This window comes from Oncorhynchus tshawytscha, linkage group LG01 (assembly GCF_018296145.1).
Source record: "Oncorhynchus tshawytscha isolate Ot180627B linkage group LG01, Otsh_v2.0, whole genome shotgun sequence".
NCBI classification, from domain to species: domain Eukaryota; kingdom Metazoa; phylum Chordata; class Actinopteri; order Salmoniformes; family Salmonidae; genus Oncorhynchus; species Oncorhynchus tshawytscha.
This window is the reverse complement of record NC_056429.1, coordinates 30,077,132-30,096,202: the sequence shown is the minus strand read 5'-3', so window position 1 is coordinate 30,096,202 and position 19,071 is coordinate 30,077,132. Positions and strand designations below refer to the sequence as shown.

At 40.2% G+C, this 19,071-nt stretch overlaps 1 protein-coding gene across 1 annotated transcript; it reads right to left on the bottom strand.

Annotated features, from left to right (window-relative positions):
- On the bottom strand, positions 1 to 3,234 carry gsx2 (GS homeobox 2). The gene is made up of 2 exons (XM_024402784.2): positions 1,049 to 3,234; positions 1 to 809 (listed from the first exon to the last, which is right to left on the bottom strand). The coding sequence occupies exons 1-2, from the start codon at positions 1,440 to 1,442 to the stop codon at positions 469 to 471; spliced, it is 735 nt and encodes a 244-aa protein (XP_024258552.1). The 5' UTR covers positions 1,443 to 3,234; the 3' UTR covers positions 1 to 468.
- Between the last annotated feature and the right edge of the window lie 15,837 nt (positions 3,235 to 19,071).

Sequence of the window (19,071 nt, the reverse complement as noted above, 5' to 3'; positions counted from 1 at the left end):
TACAACTCACCAATGTTTTATTAGAATAAATACAAATATACATATTATATACACACATACTAGTCTACTATGTACATACAATTTCACGTGGAAAAATAAGAACTGAAACAGAGTGGATCAACGGCCATCATATTTACACTGATAAGAATGATATCAAGCATCGTATGACAAGCACTGAGGTACAACTTTGACGTTGGGTTGAACCCTGAAGGATTTAGCGTCACTGTTTAAAAAAAAATGTTTCAACAAATAAAACATGTATTCACAGTTAACATAAAATGAACGTACGAATAGGCCTACATAATTTAACCAGGGGAAACCAAGGATATTTCCAGTACTTCTTCTCAGACTGAAAGTAGCATCTCATGGCCCGGAGGTCGTCTGGTGTTGCAGAATTCGTGATGAACCATGGTAGACTAAGTGCCAGTAGTGTAATGGAAGTCTGTGCAGTGACAGTCTGAGATGCCCTCAGATTGGGGAGATATGTTTCTCCTCTGACGCTGATGCAGGGGATAAAGATTCCTCGTCCTCAGACCTTGGGTAATCCATGTGACCGCTTGCGCACTTACAACCGTTGTGCGCGCTCCTCTGTGTGCCCTTGCCCTCCTTCTTGTGTTTCACCCTCCGGTTCTGGAACCAGATTTTCACCTGTTTCTCCGAGAGGTTCAGATAAGTTGCTATTTCAATTCTTCTGAGCCTGGAAAGATACATGTTGGAGGAGAACTCCCTCTCCAGTTCCAATAGCTGTGTGCTGGTGAAAGCCGTGCGCATTCTCTTGCCATTCTGGATGTGACTGCTCTCAGAGGAGCCTGATGGAGACAAGACAACAATTTAGCCAACCATTATAGTTCTATTCCAAATGTCTAACACTGCAGTACATGTTTTATGCAATACATTGCATTGGTTTTACTGTGCGTAATTGGATATACTAAATAACTAACAGACATGATGTAGTGGTTCAATTAAAATGTGTCGCTCTAATTTCAAAGGTTGAATTGACAGGTTGTTATATTGCAGATACAGTTGGTCAGAGAGCACATAGTCTTACCTATGGAGAGACAGTGGTAACTCATGGGGTCTGTGACGCTGTACATGGGCTTGTAGACAGGCGTGCAGACAGGGCGTGCAGACGGGTGCGCAAGTGGCGGAGACTGTTGGTGGTGTGATATCCTCTGACAATATTGGGGCTCCGCTCTCGGGAACTGACTCTTCAGCATCGAAATGCCGCTGCGGGGAGAGTGGAGGTGGGACGTGACGCAAAGCGGGCAGACGCAGAAAGTGCCGCTTTTCCTGGACGGGCACACTGGCGCGGTGACCGTCATCATGGTGGGCGAGTGCATACTGATGGGGAAGAGAAAGTCTTGTCGTGGATGCTCGTTAAGAGGTATGGGTCGCACCGTGTCCTTGATAATCAAAGAGTCCACATAAAATGACCTAGACATGGCTGCAGAACGATACGCGGTCAGTATTGATCCTTGCACAAGATGTTGGCCGTTTTGTCATCTGAAGCCCTCGGGATCTCGGAAGGTGCTTATGTTTGATAGTTAAACAAAAGGGACCCCGGAGAGGGCTGGCCCTAGCGTCACCCACGTGCGCACCCGGCTCAGTATGCTCTTCTGCAAAACCACGTGATGCCTCAGAGAACTTCCAATCAAAATTTCCACATTCGCTAATTTTACCACAAATGAAAAGCCATGTTAATAACAAGTCACGCAAAAACATAATGTGATTGAGCAAAGTTAGTTAGCAAAGTAATATTTATCTAGTATCATCAGCTGCCTTGGTGACGCGTGGGTGACCCATTTCGTTACACTCCCAATAACATATGCTAACCATGTGTATGTGACCAATACAATTTGATTTGATTTGAATAGTGCGCACTTCTGCAATGTTTCCCCCAAAATTGGCTGTAGAGCCTACACCTGTTCACGTTCGATTCAAAGGTGAACTTGACCGATAGGTTACATCTATTCATATAAGAGTAGGTCTATAGATAAAACTTAATTACAAACATCTGATATAGCCTATTGGAGTTGAAAAGCCCCAACCACCATATCAACCTCTATCATCATATCAATCGTCAGTCTCTAAATACAGCTCTCAGCAAACTGAGATACAAAAAAAAACGCATTATCATCTAGAATGTGAGCAGTTGCCTTAGGGCTAAGGGTGAAATGTCCAAACGAATTATAATTCTGGTACTGTATAACCACAGACTTGATCGTCCATAACACTGTAGCAGGTTATTCGTTTTGATACACAATTTCCATTATCGAGCAAATTATGCTTAGATATTTACTTTATAATTAACATAATTGTATTGCCCTATCCTTGTATATGGTGACAATAAGCGTACGTCTACTTTATATGTGAAAGTTTATTTGTGGAAATGCTATTTAAGGTTGTAAATCTCGTGACTAAACGGACTAATAATCATACACTGCATGCGTCCTTTTGGTAAAGATTTCGGGTCCAACGTTTAAGAATTATGAATGCCTGCAGTCTGGGTGGTGCCTATATAACAGTGATTAGGATTCAATTAGAAAGTGTTTGTTATGGTGGGTTTATGCCGGGTAAACAGGCAGCTATTTCAGAAATATGTTAATCCCTTATCTTGTGACAATAATTATCGAGTTTGATCTCCAGGCGGGTGAGTCACCAGTGGGTTTAACTTCTACTTTCATCTGCGGACAAACGCCTCGAACCTCCAGACAGAGCGCGGGAAGGCGAGCCGCGCGCGCCCTTTGCGAGTTTTAATGGCGCAAACATTACAGGCGCAAACATCCATTTAGCCTTTTGATCAAACAAATGGTAAATAGGCCTACAAGCTACAATAGTTCAGTTTAAGGATTACAATACGGAGGTCAAACTGGACTGACTATAAACAGCACCACGTTGGCTGCACATTTTCCAATTGAACTATGTCTCCAAGATCATACACTTATATTTTTGTGGGGTTTATGTCTGTTTTGCTCAACGTGTAAATTAGCTTTATAGGGAAGGGAACATGGTCAATTCGTTGTCTGTGTTTTTCTGCTAATTTGGGGGAGCAACCAGTGGGTGACCAGTGCTGATACGAATTGGCATCTTTAAACGAATTAGAATATGATTTTAAGATGGAATAAATGACAGAAAACAAACACGTCTGTCACGCAGACTGTAATTGCTATAATAAAGTGAACACAGCGTATGACACGAGAGGCGCTCTGGGTTGTTATGGTACGAAGAACGGTTTCAAATGAGAGAGTGAGAGTGATATATATATATATATATATATATATATATAAGAAAGAAATAAAGATATACAGAAAGAGAAGAAAGAAAGAAAGAAAGAAAGAGAGAGAGAGAGAGAGAGAACAAACCAGCCGGAATGATGTGTGGCGCGCGCCCTCATCACACCATTTTAGCTCCAATATTCTTTTTCCAGAATTGTGCAAGATAAAATGTCATTGTCTATTAAGTAATCCCACAAATGAGATCCTTCATGAGTCTATAATGAGCTCTAATTGCCACGACTAGTCGAGCCACGTGGAAGGGTTTAGCAGGCATTAAGCCGTTAGGTACAGAGCACAGGCTGTTACCTTGCCATTACTTTCATAATTCGAGGAGAAAATTAGTCCATTTAAGGGAAAAATCCTTTGATTCTTTTTATTCGGCTCGGGGTGACAGGACTACCTACAGCTTTGTCCGCTTCAGTTAAAAAGTGGGTGCAACAAATGGGACCGTTACCAAATTGCCCGCTTAAAAACGTCAGAGTGAAAAGAATGTCAGAAATCCACAAAGCTCCAAGAGCCCCACTGCAATGAGTTCCCTCTCCCATGTTGTGAGGAAACTATATACATAATCCAGCAGCCGTTATTGCAGACAGACCCATTCAAGTCATGTTGATGTGGCAATTAATCATGTACCCATTCAGTATAATGAAGATCAAATTAGTATTAATAAATCACACTTCAAGAATGAATATACACTGCTTAGTCCTACACATATTAGCCGTTGATATTTTCCTCTCAGTGGGAAGATAAACCACGTATTTGCTTGTGTGTGTGGAGTGGACACAACGCTTTGAGTTTCTCAAGAACAAAAACACACACATGTTAAAGTGCATTGCTGAGGCAGTCCCTCTCATTCGCAGTCTTATGCCGTGAAGAAGTCCATTAATGTTTTGTTGAACAAGCGTCATTAACTTGTATTAACGCCTTTTTACAAAAGTTGCATTGTTACACAGGGCCGGCTTGCGGCCCATCTTGGCCAATACAGTGGGTGATTTCCCCCTTTATTAGTAACCAGGCAACAGATCCTGAATAGCAACACTCGGGTCCTCAATATAGTTTTCAATGGCGATGGGAAAATGAACAATGATCCTGCAGACAACATAATGGCGCGCAGTGACTTTTCATTAACAATTACTTCGTAAATGTGAATAGCAGCTGCAGTGGCTACTCTCGATCTCATGGGATTCAGAGAAAAGAGAGAGTGAGCGAAAGAGCCAGTAGGAGGAAATTCAATAGGATTCTGCAGGAGTCCCGTCGCACTGAATGTGGATTCTAATTTATATCTCAATGAATAATTCGATTTCTATGCAAAAATGAGTTATACATAATTACACAAATAGCGTGACGACCAAGATTAAATAAAAACTTTTCTTTGAGCGCATCAGACCATCCATTAGTTTATGCCATGAGAGAGAAATTGGGATATTTTTGTGCACAGAACATTGGATGAACGTTATTAGGCCTAAATGTGAAGCAAAACCAGGGAGAACAACAGCCCCCTCGCATTTAAGCGATGGAAGGTCAAGGCCGACCGCGGTACTGCAGGAAATGTTTTATTATTATATATATTTTTTAGTGGGTAACTGAAGGCATTGTTAGCAGAAAACAGGATCCCCCATTATAGTAAATGGAAAAATTGTAATCTTCGTGGTCAATCTTCATGTGAATAAAAAAGTGTTTTGAGGACAATCATAGTAGCCTACCAATAATTGCTTCCAATATGTAATGAACATGATGGGAGGCAGAGAGCTGATTTCAAGCGCAGGGCGCAGCAGGTGTTTATTTGTAAAGGACCACAGGAGGAGGCAGGTAGCTGGGTCCAGGGGCAGGTAGAAGGTCATACACAGGGGATCCAAAAAGGCAAGAGTACAGGAAGGGAAAAGGCTAGTAACATCTTCCGGGAGATCGGGCAATATGTTGATAACAGGAAATCCAATAGGCTAAAGTACAGGAAGGGAAAAGGCAAAAGGCATCGTTAGTGAGGCAGGCAAAAACTATCATAGACGGGAGGTTTAAATTACGCGAAAACCAGAGCTCCGAATAGAAGTGTGACACAAACAAAACCACCACCACCCAATGATGGGGTGCAAAGAACTGAACTAAATAGTGTGTGATTAAGACATACAAGTGTGTGAACAGGTGATCAGAATTCAGGCGATTGGGATCTGGAGAGTGAGCTGCGTTCAGGGGATCTACGTGTTTGAGAGTGAGTTGGAAGCAGACGTTACACAATACACCAGAGGGGTAACTAGACTTTTAAAGTAGCTAGATGAACTGAGCAAAAACGGGTGGAATCAATGTTTTTCCATGTCATTTTATCAAACAAATTAAATGCGATGACGTTGAATCAACATAGAAAACTGTATTTCAAGGCCTACTTTCAAACACAGTGCCTCTTTGCTTGACATCATGGGAAAATCAAAAGAAATCAGCCAAGACCTGAGAAAGAAAACGGTAGACCTCCACAAGTCTGGTTCATCCTTGGGCGCAATTTCCAAACACCTGAAAGTACCACGCTCATCTGTACAAACAATAGTACACAAGTATAAACACCATGGGACCACGCAGTCGTCATACCACTCAGGAAGGAGACGCGTTCTGTCTCCTAGAGATGAATGTACTTTGGTGCGAAAAGTGCAAATCAATCCCAGAACAACAGCAAAGGACCTATTGAAGATGCTGTAGGAAACAGGTACAAAAGTATCTATATCCACAGTAAAAAGAGTCCTATATTGACATAACCTGAAAGGCCGCTCAGCAAGGAAGAAGCCACTACTCCAAAACCATAAAAAAGCCAGACTCGGGTTTGCAACTGCACATTTGGACAAATATCGTACTTTTTGGAGAAATGTCCTCTGGTCTGATGAAACAAAAATGGAACTGTTTGGCCATAATGACCATCATTATGTTTGGAGGAAAAGGGGGAGGTTTGCAAGCTGAAGTACACCATCCCAACTGTGAAGCACAGGGGTGGCAGCATCACGCTGTGGAGGTGCTTTGCTGCAGGAGAGACTGGTGCACTTCACAAAATAGATAGCTTCATGAGGAAGGAATATTATGTGGATATATTGAAGCAACATCTCAAGACATCAGGAAGTTAAAGCTTGGTCTCAAATGGGTCTTCCAAATGGACAATGACCCCAAGCATACTTTCAAAGTAAGGCTTAAGGACAACAAAGTCATGGTATTGGAGTGGCCATCACAAAGCCCTGACCTAAATCCTATAGAAACTTTGTGGGCAGAACTGAAAAGGCATGTGCGAGCAAGGAGGCCTACAAACCTGACTCAGTTACAATAGCTCTGTCGGAAGGAATGGGCCAAAATTCACCCAACTTATTGTGGGAAGCTTGTGGAAGGCTACCTGAAACGTTTGACCCACGTTAAATCATTTAAAGGCAATGCTACCTAATACTAATTGAGTGTATGTAAACTTCTGACCCACTGGAAATGTGATGATAGAAATAAAAGCTGAAATAAATAATTCTCTCTACTATTATTCTGACATTTCACATTCTTAATATAAGTGGTGATTATAACTGACCTAAAACAGGGAATTTTTACTAGGATTAAATGTCAGGAATTGTGAAAACTGAATTTCTTTTTGCACCAAACTTCAACTCTATGTCCTTGAACCTATTATTTGTTTTTAAATCGCACACAGAAGAAGTTTATAAGGATCATTTAGCTGCTAATGGCTGTCAACTTGACTTATGGGGTGGCAGGGTAGCCTAGTGGTTGGAGTGTTAGACTAGTAATTGGAAGGTTGCAAGTTCAAACCCCTGAGCTGACAAGGTACACATCTGTCATTCTGCCCCTGAACAGGCAGTTAACCCACTGTTCCTAGGCAGTCATTGAAAATAAGAATTTGTTCATAACTGACTTGCCTAGTTAAATAAATAAATAAATAAACTCAAGCATTAAGCTAGTCTACAACATCACTTCCTCTTGTACATCTTATGTCTCCATGAGACAACATCTTATTTGGCTTCAGTGTGCTATTGAGTCTTCACCTAGGAATGAATGGTGTCACGTGATCAATGGCTTTGTCCATTTATATATACAGTCATTAAGCAAAATCCAGAATTCAAAATAAGGGTTTCGCTCCTCATTCGGAATTGTCAAACTTGGAACTTGATACTCTGGCAAACCATTTTTAATAGGCCCTATAAGGCTTTATTCAATATAATTCAGCATATTTTCATTTAACAGGGAAGCAATTTTGCCCTAAATTTGAATAGAAAACACCATTCCAGACAATCCTCAGGACAGTGACACCCACAACAGTGGGTGAGTCTGGTGAACAAAGCCACTTCCAGGCCTCCATTGTTGGGCCGGAGAGATGCGCTCAGCTCCCACTAATTAGAGCGACGTTTCTGGACCTCAGCGAGCTGCTCAGCCGAGGCACTCGAGACTGAGGTGTGTCCGTCAAGCAAGAAGTGTCTGGACGGGCTCTGGTCTCCCCTTTCTGCCTCTTTTCTTCCTTCCAAAAGACTAAGCAAATAGTCATTACTGAGCCAAAATGAGCTACAGAAAATAAAATAACCCTTATAGCAATCTCCTCTTGCTTGAGTTGCCAAAGAAAATATCCTTCCTCATTTTAATAAGAAGATATTTCAGAAGTTGCCCTGTGACGCATCTCTGTTCTGTCCTCAGTGTATTAATGGTTATTGTTGTTAGGGACAATATTGGGATCATGTACTCTCATTCTAGTCACTCTGGACATCAATACCGTGTTATTTAATGAGTGATATATTACCATAATAATTGCATTATTGTTCACCATACACAAAACATTTAATTTTAGATCTTTGTCTCCCCTCGCTACAGACGGCTATATCGGTCAACTAATACAGGACTAGTAAAGGCCCAGTGCACGATCTTTGTGAAGAATTGTAATTTCCCCCCCAAATGTTGTATTTTTTTATTAAAAAATAGTTTTATTCATATTTGTGACTCGTTTCAGGAAACTAGGCATATGTCGCTCGTTACTACTTCACAGGAGCACCATTTGAACTGATACTTTTTTTCACTTATCTAAATGTGTTTTGTTGGCAGAAATGCCTTCTGGAACATGTGAACTTTCATGTGTTTTATTAACAAACTTGTATGCCATCGGTAAATATGAAAAAAATTAGTTTAGCCACAGAAAAAGAGGCAACCTTCACCACTAGCCATGATTGGCTGAGATAATTTTCTCTTTTTGACTCTGTCGAAAAGAGAACATAGAAGCCTGTTGTATAAAACACCTGTCTCTGGATTACTTCTTCAAACTAAGGGTAACCATGGCATCCGTGACAGAGAGGTAGAAGCACCCATCCATGTATACGGGTAAAAGAGTCTAGCTAGCAACATTTTCAGATATTACAAATTTCTAATTTTGTCAAAAAGTCATTTTCATTTTAAGTGAGACTTTATTTTTTATTTTATTTTACCTTTATTTAACTAGGCAAGTCAGTTAAGAACAAATTCTTATTTTCAATGATGGCTAGGAACAGTGGGTTAACTGCCTGTTCAGGGGCAGAACGACAGATTTGTACCTTGTCAGCGCGGTGATTTACTGTTAGCTAGCTAGCTAACGTTAGCTGGCTGGCTAGCTAGCTAACATTATGTGTATGATCTGTGTAGTAATATTATTCGTATCTCAGATTCATTTGCATTGCTAGTTATAGCATAATGTTAGCTAGCTAACGTTGAACCTGTTTGATTAGCTACCTGCAGATTCATGCAGTGTAGTAACGTTATGAGTTGGGATTATGGTTCATTGTTTACCTAGATAAACAAAAGACTCCACTATGCAAGTAACTATTTCAATAGAATGTTTATGATGTCACTGTGACAACTGTACATAGACGTAGCTGGTAAATCCGCTCTGGCTATCTACTCCAATTTCAGACCACTCTCGTCTGAGTGTTCCAGAGCGCAAAATAACTGACAAATTTACGAACACTCAAAACTCGTTGAATTTGGCCGGTGTCAGTAACTGTTTGCAAAATAGAAAAATTCAATTGTTGCCAGCAGCACAGTTGCAGTCACCAACACTCTGGATAACATAAAACAGCCTAACCAGCTCTGCTAGGGGAGTAAAATGGTCAGAGTGAACTGTTCTTTCATTTGTGTCTTGAAGTAGCTAGCAAACTATCCATTGTTAGCCAGTTAGCTTGGGTGTTTGACTGATGTTAGTTCAGAATGCTCGGATCAACCCTACTTTTCGGGCAGAGCATCCAGTGTGCGCTCTGAATGCCCCGAGAGCGAAACGCTCTGCATTTATGAACGCCCAGTGCACACTCTGGCACTCCAGATTAAATTTACAAACACACCCATAGTATAAACCAGACTTTATTCTTGAAATCTTTGATTGCTCAGTACATAGCCTCACATGTGAATCCTTAAAGATATGGGTGGGGCTAAAGCTTAAGAGAATGTGAACGATGCTAAATGGGTGTAAACAAAGAAGAGCTCTCCATTAGGTACCAAAATATTCAAGGGACATTTTCTCAACAGTGAGGTCACAAGTTGATCAACTTTCAAAGCATAATTACTTTCCCATTGTTCCTCAACTGTAGTGTAGGATATATAATTTTCTAGCTCTGAGTCTCTACTTTTATTCAATGTAAAAAACACCATTTCAAATTTTGCTACTTAAAGACCGAATCGAGGCGGTGAGTCACATTTTTTTAGGGGGGCTGCAGCACCCGTACTTCCATCGGCTATGCCTAGCGGGCTAGTATTATTGAGCCATCATAATATTTATTCTACATTGGGCCTGACAGAGGAGGCTGGTGGGAGGAGCTATAGGAGGATGGGCTCATTGTAATGGCTGGAATGGAAAATATGGAATTGTATCAAACCACGTTTGACGCCGTTCTATCTATTCCATTCCAGCCATTACAAAGAGCCCATCCTCCTATAGCTCCTCCCACCAGCCTTCTCTGATGTCTGAATTTCACCCTTAAAGTTTCTCATCCCGAAAGTTAAATTGTTTTGCATTTTAGCTAACCGTAATGCTAACCTTTTTCCTAACCTTAACCTAATTCTCTTAATCTGCTATGTTCATTTTTCTAACATGCCGTGTAAGATATCCTAACCTGCTATGAAAAGTAAATATTGGTAAATTCTGACATAAACTGTATGCCATTTAGTCAAACCCTCACAAAAAGAACATGATACTGGTAGAAAAATTCATGAAAACCAACATTTGCTTTTTGGTCTTAATTTAGGGTTAGGCATAAGGTTAGCATTGTGGTTAAGGTTAGGGTTATGTTTAAAATAAAATTTTAAGAAGATCAATTGAAGAAATAGGTGGGGTTTAGACATAATTGTGAGTTTGTGGCTGTGGAAACTAGTGACGAACCGAGTGAGTGCTAGCTCTCCTTCTATCCAGCTAGTTACCCCTCCCATCTCTCCCAGGACATAAAAGAGGTGATATTGTAACCGTTTTCTCCTTCTGAAAGGGGAAATCCCAGGATTGAGCATGTGTGCTGGAGCGGAAGCAGTCTGGAATGTGTGGCCAGGCCATGTCTTTTGTCACCAGACCTGAGGTGAATAATTTAGTCCGGTCATATACAAAAGGTTTCCTTGATCATCAGTCAGTTATTATTATTATTATTATGTTGGGGTATTTTACAAATTAAAGTACAAAATCATTGATGGGAATATCATATCTTCCATTTATGAAAGATTGTAGCTCATGCACTGCCACCTAAAAACAGATTTTCATCCCCTATAGTTTATCGTAGGGAATAAAACGCTCATTACTGGGATTTAGAGGATGTTTTCAAGGGCAGGTGAATGATCTGGTAAGTGAGGCTCTTGTGACATTTAGCAAATTGACACAACTGACTTTATATGAGGATGTTTTATTTATTTATAAATAAATAATTAAGCTTTATGATTCATTTTTCTCAATGCATCCTCAGACAAACTATTGATTGGATAACATGTCAGCCCCTCATCCAAAGAAGTGTTTGTCATTATGTTGATGTTCATCATTGCCAGTTAGTGTCCCCTACCATGTTCCTTCATCCCAGGCCTTCACACAGGCTGGCAACACTACTATATTTGTGGAAAGGAGAGGCCCTACATCCCAAGTCTCCTAATGACCCTTCACCCCTCTGGATGAGCAAAGTCACACATCTCCTAATTGAGACTATGTCTGCATTTTTACACCCATTATCCACTGTATTCTTCTAATGCGACGCTAAGCAAGATGTTATGAGGCGAACAGGGTTGTTTGGGAGGAGGAGGGGAGTTAGCCCCACACTGGACCTTCGCCATACTGTGCTCATTTTGACAATGATGAGTGCATCAATTTGTTTTTTGTTTCCATCTTCCTTTAAGCTGTTGGCATTTCACTGCTTGTGTGTATTTATTTTTCAGAGCTGCTAGCGCAAGCAGGCATAATTTAAATCTTCTGTGTTTTATATAAAACAAAGCACAGTTCTTCTGTTACATCTAGAAAGGGTTTTTCTGCCATGTGGAACTCAGAGAAATTATTCTCTCCCTGTCTGTAAGATATGACTATCATCAGCCAAGCTCATCTCCAATGATTCATTTACATCCGTTGCCATATTTTAAAATCAAGTAATTTTATGGGCCAATTTGAGGTCTGAAAGTTCATTACATTAATCTTTCTTTTAAGTGAGATTTAACAGCTTATAGTTGCCAAAGAACACTTGATAGGACCATTCCTATATAATAATACTGTGCTTTTATCAGAATAAATCAAGCAGTTACAAGAATCAAACGGCATGTGATTTTTGTTAGAGGAGTGTTCTGTAAAAAATAAAGTACAGTCTTTAATATACAGGACATGTATTTTGTTTATCATCACCACCTGTGAATAATATAGTTTTGTTACAACTGTAAGACTATTTCAGAAACATTTATATTCTGTGAACTGAACCTGTTTTATATTGCATTTATACACATTGCTAATACATGGTGAATCTGTGTTCAAGGAAATAACTGTGTTTACTTAATTCTTTACATGGTAACTAATGATCTGGTTTATTTTTTAATTGGCCAATGCTTAAATTGTGTTGGACAAGCTTTAGTGATACAGGAAGTGACAGAGAGTTCTAGAGTTGTGGCTGATGGTGATCAATGTTATTTGATCATTAAAGCTGCTAAATAGTTATCCGTCTCCATCTAGTCATTGTTGTTGCAGAAAGTAATTCATCCGCCTCTAATCGAACCCTCAATTTACACAATTTACAGTAAAGTTAATTCCTGAGTTGGTGGGTTACAGTAGCTGAGGGTGTGTTCCCAGACCTAGAGGTACATAATCAGGTCTTCCTGTTCCTCAAGTCAGAGGTTTTATATGTTTACATACATTTCAGCCATTGCATGCTCTTTGTGTGTTCCCCTTTGAAAAATATCTTGAGTTTCATTAAAGAGCAATCCCACCACTTGTCAACCTCATATTCATTGTCTTCAGCACCATACCAGTGTCTACATATGTGAAAACAGCAAGTTTCTATATATGATCTGTGGTTACAAATATAAGAAGAAAGGTCCTAAAAAAACACTTCTCTGTGACATCACAGGGTAGGATTAAAAGTAAGAAAAACAGTGATCTTCAAACCCTGCAAAAAGGTTCTAGCCGGAGGGAAGGTCTTTTCTTGCTTTGCTTGCTCACAGTGAATCTCATAGTGTTTGAAAATCTCAGTTTTTAAAATGTTTTAACTTTTGATGATGTCGTCGGGTAGAACTTATCTTTATTTGTTTTTCTACAAAATATAGAAATGCACCGTGCTGGAGATAATGTGCTGGAGATAATGAAAAAGAGGTTGAAAAGTAGTGGAATTGCCCTATAAGTAGTCTTTGAATGAACAGAGTGGTATAGATTAAAGTGTGATCTCAAGGAAAAGTTAATGGATTAGAGTGTTTTTACAGGATATGCTTTATACATACAGTACATATTATGTACAATGATAAGAGGCATAATGCCACCCAGACGATATTGTAACCTCACAAATTGTAAGGTCCTGATGTCCCCCACCTCCAGCCCTGCTCTCCATCAGTGAACCCACTGATTCAGACTGGACAGGCCAGGGTCTGTAGGGACACCTCTAGCATTGAGATGCAATGCCTTAGACCGCTGCGCCACTCAAGCAGCTTCTAAAAAAATGAATGGGAACTGCCGTCTATGGATTATATTGTAGTGACCTTAACCCAACTACCTCATCAAGAGGTTCGGACCTCTTGGTGTAACGGTTAAGGTGTTGGCTTGACAGTCACTTGACCTGGGTTTGTTCCTCAACTGGCTACCCCCCTCCTCACTACAATATTTCTATGGTTGGTTGCAGCTGTCAGTTTGCCTCGCTCTCAGCAGCACAGGCACATAAAGGAGAGCGCCCTGAACCAGTTTCAGCTGGACCTGGCCGGCCTAAGCTATAAGCCTACGTTTTATTGAGTTGCAATTGGCTGACACAGATAACAAGCTCTCGTTAACAAGCTTGCACAGTTCTCATCACCTCACACACTCAATTAAAAGAGGACGAGTCCAAGCTGGTCCAGTCGGTAAATCATTTTTAAGTGCACATACCCGAGACCAATGGCAAAGCTTGCGTCCTGGGTCGGATCTCTGACGACCTCTTGCCTACACTCATCTGAGGGAAAGGACAGTTACTCTTCAGTGTTTTAAGCCATCACTTGTCATATTAATAGGGGGAATCTGCACATGCAGGCAGGCACCCTGAAATTACCTCACATGCTGATACAATTTTAGTAGCCTAATACAATAAATGCATGTTGAAATATTGTAGCATACGTTGACTGGATATTAATGCTTTTTAAATATTTGTATGATAAGGTTTTCTCCAGTTTACCAGTAACAACCCTCTCATATTATGGTCTTCACCACTAGCTGTATCCAGTTGGTGCCAGTAGTGCTCCTATTCTGGATTGTCAGTAGACAGAGGCACCCAGCTAACAATTCTAAGGAGAGAGAATGTTTTTTGGAATGTTACCCATAATGTTCACATACTGTGAGTGTCCAGTTCTCCTTTAGGGAAACCTGTGTTAGCAGAAACCTTCTGAAAACCTTTTTAGCCTGTTTTGGTGTTAAAGTTAGAACATCCCCTTAATAATTAATTTCAAGCAGAACTTATCTAGAACTTGGTTACAATGTTCTCAGAATATAAAAATATGTTCTAGACACGTTTCATGAGAATGTTGCAAGAACATTCCCTAGATCCAGTTTGAGGGTTAGGGGAATATTCCATAAACGTCCCACCAAACATGCACAGAACATGATTGCCATGTTCTCACAATGTAATATATTAATGTTCTATACATGTTTCATGAGAACACAGCAAGAACATGCCTCCAAAAGGAAGGTGGATCATTTTAAGTATGCTATTGGACAATAGACAGTTTTGGCTAATTCATCTATATGATCCAAATAATGATGATCAACACTTTGAAATTATATATACACTAATCTATCAAACTAACAAGCAACAAATTACTCTATTATTATGGTGGGAGATTAAAATACAGTTTTCAGTACCCCAATGGATGTTAAAAAACTTATGGCTGGAGGCAGTATTGAGTAGCTTGGATGAATAAGGTGCCCAGAGTAAACTGGTTTGTAGTTTTTCAAGTCATTGCTTATCAAATATACAGTGTCTATGGGGTCATATTGCACTTCCTAAGGCTTCCACTAGATGTCAACAGTCTTTAGAATCTTGTTAGAGGCTTCTACTGTGAAGGAGGGGGGAATGAGAGCTGAATGAGTCAGGGGTCTACCAGAGTGGCATGACCTGATCACGCGCGCTCACGTGAGAGCTACCTGCGTTCCATTGCAATTCTAAAGACAAAGGAATTCTCCGGTTGGAACATTATTGAAGATTAATGTTAAAAACATCCTAAAGATTGATTCTATACATCTTTTGACATGTTTCTAGGAACTGTAATATAACTTTTTGAGCTTTTCATCTGAACTTTGCCCTGGACTTGCCCGCGCCTCGTGAGTTTGGATTTGTTTACCAAACGAGCTAACAAAAGGAGGTATTTGAACATAAATTATGGACTTTATCGAACATAACAAACATTTATTGTGGAACTGGGATTCCTGGGAGTGCATTCTGATAAAGATCAAAGGTCAGTGAATATTTATAATGCTACTTCTGACTTCTGTTGACTCCACAACATGGCGGGTATCTGTTTGGCTTGTTTTGTTGTCTGAGCGCTGTACTCGGATTATCTTCTTCAGGATAGGGGGCAGTATTTCCCCTTTGGATGAATTGCGTGCCCATAGTGAACTGCATCAAAATCTGTACTAAATTGCTAATATATGCTTATTATTATTATTGGATAGAAAACACTCTGAAGCTTCTAAAACCGTTTGAATTATGTCTGTGAGTATAACAGAACTCACAGGGCAGGCAATCTTCCAAACTAGTTTTGGAATCCTGAAAGTTGGGGCAACTTTTACGCCATCGCCCCCTCCCTTCCCAACAAGTTATGGATCTGGAAACACTTCCTATGTCTTCCACTAGATGTCCTCATTCAGTAAAAAGTGTAATCGAGCATTTGCTGTGAACTTTGACCTAATGGGGAGGAATTTTCTACAGTGTCGCAAAAGATTCTCGTGCTTGAGGGCGCATATGCGTTAGAGGGCTTTGCCTGTTCCAGTCAGCCCCAGATGAACTAGGATTGTCCGGTTGGAATGCCATTCGTTTTGTACGTTTATAACATCCTGAAGATTGATTCTACACTTAGTTTGAACAGTTTCGTCGACCTGTAATGTGTAATTTGGAAGTTTTGATGCAAAATTATCCTGGACCAGAAGTCATTTTTTGGGCATTTGAGCTGAAACTGGTAGCAGATGCCGCTACATGGACACTAGAATTGAACATTATGAAACAAAACGATTTATTGTTGAAGTAGGACTCCTTGCAGTACATTCTGATCGAAGACCATCAAAGGTAAGGGAATATTTATGTTGTAATTTTGTATTTCTGTTGACTCCAACATAGCGGAGAAATATTGTTACGTCTGAGCGCCGTCTCAGATTATTGCATGGTAAGCTTTTTCCGTAATGTAAAAAATAAATGTGACACAGCGGTTGCATTAAGAACCAGTGTATCTTTTTAATTATATGTAGAACATGTATCTTTAGTCAAAGTTTATGATGAGTATTTCTGTTATCTGGCGTAGCTTTCTATAATTCCTCCGGACATTTTTGAGAATTTTCTGAAGATGGCGTCAATGTAAACCGAGATTTATGGATATAAAATGCATATTACCGAACAAAACATAAATGTACTGTGTAACATGTCATATGACTGTCATCTGATGAAGATTTTCAAGAGGTTAGTGAATGTTTTTTTTTTAAATCCTGCTTTTTGTCATTTTATCTTTTGTGGTACAAAATGGCTGCCTTTTGTCTTGGTGGTGGTCTAACATAAATATGTGCTGTGTTTTCGCCATAAACATTTTAAAAATCTGACACGCTGGGTAGATGAACAAGGTGTTTCTTTCATTTGAGCTATTGGCCTTGTTAATGTGTGGAGGTAAAATATTTCTAAGAATATTTTTGCATTCCCTGCGCCACCGTTTCAGCTGAACGGGGGGGGGGGGAATTTCCCTGAGGGGAACGCCTCGCTTCAACAGGATGCATGGTGTGCGTTTTCCATAAAGCGGTTGCATTAAGGAGAAGTGTATCTATAATTCCATGCATAATAGCTGGATCTTTTATCAATGTTTATTATGAGTATTTCTGCAAATTGATGTGGCTCTATGCAAAATCACCGGATGTTTTGGAACTACTGAACGTAATGCGCCAATGTAAACTCAGACTTTTGGATATAAATATGAACTTTCTCGAACAAAACATGAATGTATTGTGTAACATGAAGTCCTATGAGTGTCATTCAATGAAGATCAAAGGTTAGTGATTAATTTAATCTCTATTTCTGCTTTTTGTGACTCCTCTCTTTGCCTGGAAAAATGGCTGTGTTTCTGTGACAAGGCGGTGACCTAACAATCGTTTGGTGTGTTTTTGCTGCAACGCCTTTTTGAAATTGGACACCTTCGTGGGATTAACAACAACTTTATCTTTAAAATGGTGTAAAATACTTCTATATTTGAGGAATTTTAATTATGAGATTTCTGTTGTTTGAATTTGGCGCCCTGCACTTTCACTGGCTGTTGTCATATCGATCCCGGTAGCGGGATCTCAGCCAAAAGAAGTTCAAGGAAATCACACTACAAATAATCACCCTCATGCACTTCGGCAAATGACGAATATCATGGATACTTTAGAACTAGTTGCTATATGGAGGCTTAAACATCCAGATTTAGTGAGATATACATGGGGGAGGCTTAATCAAGCTAGTGGTCTTGATTCATTTCTTGTATCCTATGCCCCTAAATAGCGGGCAGAATGCAATTGGACCATCAAATAATTGTTATCCACAATACTCTTACAGAATTTCCAGGTAGGCGAGGATATTGGAAATGTAATCAAGCCTACTGGATGACAGCCTGTTTAAAAAAAGAAAAAGAAAAAGATTAACCAAGACAAAAGAACAACATACAGTACCAGTCAAAAGTTTGGACACACCTACTCATTCAAGGGTTTTTCATAATTTTTACTATTTTCTTCATTGTAGAATAATAGTGAAGACATCTGAACTATGAAATAACACAAATGGAATCATTGCAGATCAGACCCTACAATGACCCTCTTTAGTGTCTACACAGTGGTTGTGTGCTACTGTAAAGTGATGGCAATACTATATAAATTACAAACAGCCTACGTTAACCCTTCCCTGATACTATCTTGGTATAGCGTGTGTGCGTTGTGCTCAGAATGCGCATTTACTCTTATTCGCGGTAGATTCAGATTGGCTACTGCAATGTAGGAAATTTCACAGCTATAAAATGGAGAATCTGCTCTTCATTTGATTTACTTTTCTTTTCAAAAACTCCCACAAAAAAAATATTGTGTATCTGGAGAAGTGGCAGTTTGGCCTACGGTACGTTACTCATGGCATAGTGTGAACGGTCCAAGTACTTGGAGGTTCCTCTAAAGCAGAAAGGCGGAATAAACGTGTCAGGATCAGGTTCTTAATTGAACAAAGTTCTCTATTGAGGTAATTTTTTCTTCTCAAACACAATCAAGGATGATATCCCAACAAATCTTCACAAGAACAAGGAACACAAGGTGAGTATCTTTAAACTATAACATAAAACACGGGTGTGTCACCGCCTTCATGATCCTTCTATGGAGAGCTCCCTTTGGGTGGTCGTCCGGATCCATGGTGACCATTCCCAAAAGGTGGTGTGTCCCCTTCTTCTCCCTTCCGAAAGGTACGTCCTCTCCTCTGTAGAAGCAAACACTTTTCTTTCTTCCCTCTCTGCCGGTTCCCTCCTGTCTCTTGTAGGGGAAAGAGAATCTCATTAGTACCGTCAGCTGTGCTTAATTGCCTCTGATCACCTTGACTCACATACTCCTATAGACAGTAGCCCAGCCCGGATCCTCTGGTGGTCCTTCCACCTACCTCCCCCCTCAAGACCGGATGGCCGGGCGCCATACATGCCGTCTTGGTCGTGTCGGGACAGCGCGTCCGCATTTCCGTTCCTCAATCCAGCCCTTTGGATGACATGGAAAGAGAACGGTTGTAAAGCAACCTATTCTGTTGTTATTGTTTCTCTTACTGACCATCCACATGAGGGGAGCATGGTCCACAACAAGGGCAAACCTACGTCGAGTAGGTAGTAACGGAGATAATCGAGGGCCAAATTAATGGCTATTGCTTCTTTCTCTACGGTAGCATATCTCTGT

What these genes read in the sequence shown, in the direction of transcription:
- gsx2 (XM_024402784.2), bottom strand. Translation starts at nt 1,442, where the DNA reads ATGTCTAGGTCATTTTATGTGGACTCTTTGATTATCAAGGACACGGTG. An exon ending in TTACCACTGTCTCTCCATAG is followed by an intron (nt 810 to 1,048) that starts GTAAGACTATGT and finishes TGTCTCCATCAG; the next exon opens with GCTCCTCTGAGAGCAGTCAC.